This window comes from Delphinus delphis, chromosome 15 (assembly GCF_949987515.2).
Source record: "Delphinus delphis chromosome 15, mDelDel1.2, whole genome shotgun sequence".
NCBI lineage: Eukaryota > Metazoa > Chordata > Mammalia > Artiodactyla > Delphinidae > Delphinus > Delphinus delphis.
In genome coordinates this window covers 64,034,487-64,040,486 of record NC_082697.1, presented here as the reverse complement: position 1 = coordinate 64,040,486, position 6,000 = coordinate 64,034,487, and the positions used below count along the sequence as shown (strand labels likewise).

General features: G+C 41.6%; 1 protein-coding gene across 1 annotated transcript in view; it reads right to left on the bottom strand.

Moving 5' to 3' along the window:
* Window positions 1-963: 963 nt before the first annotated feature.
* XYLT1 (xylosyltransferase 1) overlaps window positions 964-6,000 on the bottom strand; it is a 323,319-nt gene continuing 318,282 nt past the window's right edge. The window contains exon 14 of the mRNA XM_060031007.1: window positions 964-1,158. Within this exon, the coding sequence (XP_059886990.1) occupies window positions 1,095-1,158 (64 nt within the window). The 3' untranslated portion in view covers window positions 964-1,094. The remainder of the gene's footprint in view (window positions 1,159-6,000) is intronic.

Below are 6,000 nucleotides of genomic sequence, written 5' to 3'. Positions count from 1 at the left end.
AATTGACTGATTGGCTCAAAGTCACGCAACCAATAAGTGGGAGGTTCAGATCTCAAACCTATGTTAACTGGTTGTGCTCTTTCAATTTGTATCAGTATTGCCTCCAGGTGGCCAGTATTATGCCCGTTACAAAGAAAGAGAAACTGAGTGTGATGGTTGATTTTACGTGTCCACTTGACTGGGCCAAGGGGTCTTCAGATATTTGGTTAAACGTTGTTCTGGGTGTGTCTTGGATAAGATTAATATTTGAATCAACAGAGTGAATAAAGCAGGTCACTCTCCCTAATGTGGGTGGACCTCATCCAATCAGTTGAAGGCCTGAATAGAATAAAAAGACAGACCTTCCAGCAAGTAAGGGGGAACACCTCCTGCCTGACTGCTTTGAGCAGGGACATTGGTCCTTTCCTTTCTTCAGACTGGAACTGAGACATCAGCTCTTCTTGGGTCTCGAGTCACCAGCCTTTGGGCCTGCAGCTACACCATTGACTTTCCTGCTTCTCGGGCCTTTGGAATTGTACTGCAATTTACATCATCAGTTCTCCTGGGTCTTCAGCTGGCTGACAGCAGGTCTGGGGACTTAGCTTCCATAATCAGGTGAGCCAATTCCTTACAATAATAAATTTTCTTTATAATAATAGTAAATAATAAATGTTATTATTATTTATAATAATAAATCTTATATTCTAATAATATATCTCCTATTGGAGAACGCTAAGGGATGGAACAATTAGGTTTCTAGATAAAGGTCAGACTTTGAGCTAGGGGACAGTTAGTTAGGGTTCCAAGTCCCTTACGTCCCTGGATGTTCCTTCGTCTCTTGTTTCTAGTCTTTGAAGCTAAGTTTGGGCCAATACCCATATCAGATAAACAAATTCTAGACTCCTTGATGACAAGGTCAGTGTCAGTGTCTGCAGATGCAGGCCATGAATAGTCAAGGTTGGAAAATAAAAGTTGGCAGGAAGGACTGTACTTTATTGGGACCAAACCAAGGACGTCAGTGATCTTAGTTTTGAGCAATTCTTGATCCTGGAGTTCATCCAAGTTCTCCTTTGGACTCTTGCATCCTACCTGCCCATCATCCATCCCCAGTGAAATCAGCAGATGTTAATGATGGAATTTGGAGATGCTGAAAGGATTCCCATGGTGGTGAGGAAGATCCTAAATGTTTTACAAAAAAATAAAAATAAAAAGTATTATTTAAGGAAAGGAGCCAAAGTGCTCAGACACCACTTGGCAGCCAGGGAGTGTGTTAAATTGGAACAATCAGGAAGGAAGAGTACTTTGTAGTAATTTTTTTCGAAGCTGGTTCCAGAGCTCCTTCCTCTTAGGAGAGAACTGTCTATGTTTAGAACCAAGGAGAGTCTTACATTTAGAGGTTTCTGTAGGTGTGGAGTGTGAGTCCCTGAGGGACTGGTCTGCAAAGAGACAGTGGGATGATGAGATAATAGGGCATTGAGCAGGGAGGTGCCTGACAGCAGACAGAAGAGAATGAGGAGAGGGTGGCAGACACATGCCTGGATGCTGGAGAATGTGCAGGCAGGTGGCTGATCAGGGATTTGGGGATTTTGAGAATGGGAACATCTAATATTAAATCCTAAATCATTTGAAATGCTCTAATGCACTTTCTTACCTGAAAGCTTTGGTAAAATCTTCGGTTTACATAGTCTAGCCGTAGTATTTTGGGGGATTGATGGATTGGGGTGTTTATTAGGAGGGGTGATATGGTGCAGAAAGAAGAAAAAGTATGTCTGGTATTTTTGCCGTAAGTACTTTTGCTGCGTAACTAATTGACCATAAGGCAGGTTTGTTGTAAAAGATAAAATAAGGAAAAATAAAAGAGGGGCATTAAAAAGGACATAATGAAACATGAAAAATGGGTAACAAAAAGACTTTATCGCAAAATACAAAATATTTGAAATGTGTGTAAATTCATGACAATACTGCGCAAATAACTGATTTTATTTTGCATGTTGTATCTAAGCACTTGTCTTCCAAGTCTTTCATTCACAGTATTTTATACTATTTATTTATTTACTTTGTTTGCTTGTTGACTTGTCGCCTCATTTGGCATCACACGTCTTCTATTTTGATAAAATTCTTCATAGAGAGGCATCAGCTTCCAAATACTAGGATGTATATTTGTACCTGAGCTTTGTATCGCGTTGGGAAAGCTGTTCGTTCTTAGCAGGTTGTCACATGTCCACTGATAGACGTTCCAAAGTTTTACGGAAGGTGTGGGTTCAACTCTACACCTTCAAATCACTGAAGGATTTGCAACTGATACATTATCATTTTCTAGTACAGCACTCACTCTGGCTTTACGCTCTCTCTCTTTTTAAAGAAGATGTTGGGGGTAGGAGTTTATTAATTAATTAATTAATTTTTGCTGTGTTGGGTCTTCGTTTCTGTGCGAGGGCTTTCTCTAGTTGTGGCAAGTGGGGGCCACTCTTCATCGCGGTGCGCGGGCCTCTCACTATCGCGGTCTCTCTTGTTGCGGAGCACAGGCTCCAGACGCGCAGGCTCAGTACTTGTGGCTCACGGGCCTAGTTGCTCCGCGGCATGTGGGAGCCTCCCACACCAGGGCTCGAACCCGTGTCCCCTGCATTAGCAGGCAGATTCTCAACCACTGCGCCACCAGGGAAGCCCTTTACGCTCTCTTAATCACACTTCCAGTAAGTTTTATCACCGTCTTTTCTACCAAGTCCATGTAAGTAGTTATCATCTACTATTTTAAGACTGCCATGCTATTCATCACTGTATAGACTATCACGAGGGCTAAGATTGATGGAATGTAAAAACTGGAGTCCTATGTCCACTAAGAAATGAAACCAAACTGTCAACAACTTAAAACCAAACTGTCAACCAGTTATCTTTTATGGCAAGATTGCCTTATGGCCAAGTAGTTGTGAGGCAAAAATGTTTGCAGTAAAGATGTTTATGGCAAAGATGCTTACAGCAGAAGTACCTAGAACTGAAAAAAAGAACCTGCAGAATAGAGGAATGATTGGTACAATGAACCAATTTAGTGGAAGTGGAACCCAGGTTGTAGCTGAACTTGAGGCACCCCAAGAAGCTCCAAAGAGACTGGGGGCAGTGCTGTGCTTCCCTTCATTCAGGGCATTTGAGAAAATGTCACTTGCACCTTAGAAGTCAAGGTGATAGATACCACCTTGTCATGAATAGAAGACATCAATTCGCAAATAGAGAATAATTGTTCTGACCAGACAAAATGAAACGCCCCTGAAGAAATTATGGAAGTAGTGGCAGTCCTGTTCATTTATTCATTCATCAAACACTGGCACACCATTTTGTGTCAAGCCCCTTAATATGTGCTGAAAATATAGACACTGTCTCTGCCCTCAAGGAGCTTTACCTTGGGGTGTGAAGGCAAGGGGAGCTGACCTTTTTTGAGCTCCTTCTAAGTGTAGACAGTAGGCTTTGTATTTTATGTGCCCTGTCTTTCTAAAATTCTCCCAACAGCTTTATGAGTAAGTAACTATTAGCACCAAATAGGTAAGCTGAGGCTCAGAGATGTTAGGGAATTTGATTCAGCTAATCTGTAATGAAATCTGTGTTTGAACACAGGATTATCTGACTCCAGATTTGGAGGAGGAGTCCTTATTTTGGTCAGTGGCACTGGAAAATTGGTAGTAAGGAGTTCAGACTTGATAATGTGATTTGAAAAGTACTCCCCATATCTGTCCTGAGTCCTACCCAATCTGCTGTGATGCCCAATCAGCTTATCTGCTATCAGTGCTTTTCAACTGGGTTAACCATTACTTTCCTCCTCATCTCCTCTTTTAGTACCTTAACACCAACTCAGCAAGGCTCTGTCACCTCATCATGGATGAATCTACTAGCATGAGGGTTTTGGGTGCCTGCTGCGGGGGCAGAGGAGAGACTGGGAGCCCAGGAGGTTGATGCTACAGAAACATGGAAAAATATATTGTTGTTCTTTGTCTGGTACAAAGACTTTGTGCCCGAGTCTTTGGTACACAGACTCTCTCTTTTTTGATGCAAGTTAGAACCATCTACCATAATTAGCAAAGGGCAGTAACATGAGCCTTTTAAATGAGTCCTGTGCCCGGGCTACAAGGAGGAAAGGAGGGATTCATCATGTTGTTTCATAAGCATAAATACAACTAATTAAGTGAAGGCGAAATCTCTACCATCTATATGATGTTTATTTAAAATGATTTGCTCAAGACATGCCCAGAATCCTTCTCTTTAGGAAGATAGCTAGGAGCTGGGTGGAGACAATTTGGGCATTTGAGGAACAGGAACAAATTGGACTGCAAAGCTGAGAAACCACCTGAGCCAGGAGTTGGCTGTGACCAGTGGATGGACATCTGCGTTTTTTTTTTTTTTTTTAACATCTTTATTGGGGTATAATTGCTTTACAATGGTGTGTTAGTTTCTGCTTTATAACAAAGTGAATCAGTCATACATAAACATATGTTCCCGTATGTCTTCCCTCTTGCGTCTCCCTCCCTCCTACCCTTCCTATCCCACCCCTCCAGGCTGTCACAAAGCACCGAGCCAGTATCCCTGTGCCATGCGGCTGCTTCCCACTAGCTATCTACCTTACTACGTTTGTTAGTGTGTATATGTCCATGACTCTCTCTCGCCCCGTCACAGCTCGCCCTTCCCCCTCCCCATAACCTCAAGTCCGTTCTCCAGGAGGTCTGCGTCTTTATTCCTGCCTTACCCCTAGGTTCTTCATGACATTTTTTTTCCCTTAAATTCCATATATATGTGTTAGCATACGGTATTTGTCTTTCTCTTTCTGACTTACTTCACTCTGTATGACAGACTCTAGGTCTATCCACCTCATTACGAATAGCTCGATTTCGTTTCTTTTTATGGCTGAGTAATATTCCATTGTATATATGTGCCACATCTTCTTTATCCATTCATCCGATGATGGGCACTTAGGTTGTTTCCATCTCCGGGCTATTGTAAATAGAGCTGCAATGAACATTTTGGTACATGACTCTTTTTGAATTTCGGTTTTCTCAGGGTATATGCCCAGTAGTGGGATTGCTGGGTCATATGGTAGTTCTATTTGTAGTTTTTTAAGGAACCTCCATACTGTTCTCCATAATGGCTGAACCAATTCACATTCCCACCAGCAGTGCAAGAGTGTTCCCTTTTCTCCACACCCTCTCCAGCATTTATTGTTTCTAGATTTTTTGATGATGGCCATTCTGACTGGTGTGAGATGATATCTCATTGTAGTTTTGATTTGCATTTCTCTAATAATTAATGACGTTGAGCATTCTTTCATGTGTTTGTTGGCAGTCTGTATATCTTTGTTGGAGAAATGTCTGTTTAGATCTTCTGCCCATTTTTGGATTGGGTTGTTTGTTTTTTTGTTATTGAGCTGCATGAGCTGCTTGTAAATTTTGGAGATTAATCCTTTGTCGGTTGCTTCATTTGCAAATATTTTCTCCCATTCTGAGGGTTGTCTTTTGGTCTTGTTTATGGTTTCCTTTGCTGTGCAAAAGCTTTGAAGTTTCATTAGGTCCCATTTGTTTATTTTTGTTTTTATTTCCATTACTCTAGGAGGTGGGTCAGAAAGGATCTTGCTGTGATTTATGTCATAGAGTGTTCTGCCTATGTTTTCCTCTAAGAGTTTGATAGTTTCTGGCCTTACATTTAGGACTTTAATCCATTTTGAGCTTATTTTTGTGTATGGTGTTAGGGAGTGAGCTAACCTCATACTTTTACATGTAGCTGTCCAGTTTTCCCAGCACCACTTATTGAAGAGGCTGTCCTTTCTCCACTGTACATTCCTGCCACCTTTATCAAAGATAAGGTGTCCATATGTGCGTGGGTTTATCTCTGGGCTTTCTATCCTGTTCCATTGATCTATCTTTCTGTTTTTGTGCCAGTACCATACCGTCTTGATAACTGTAGCTTTGTAGTGTAGTCTGAAGTCAGGGAGCCTGATTCCTCCAGTTCCTTTTTTCGTTCTCAAGATTGCTTTGGCTATTCGGG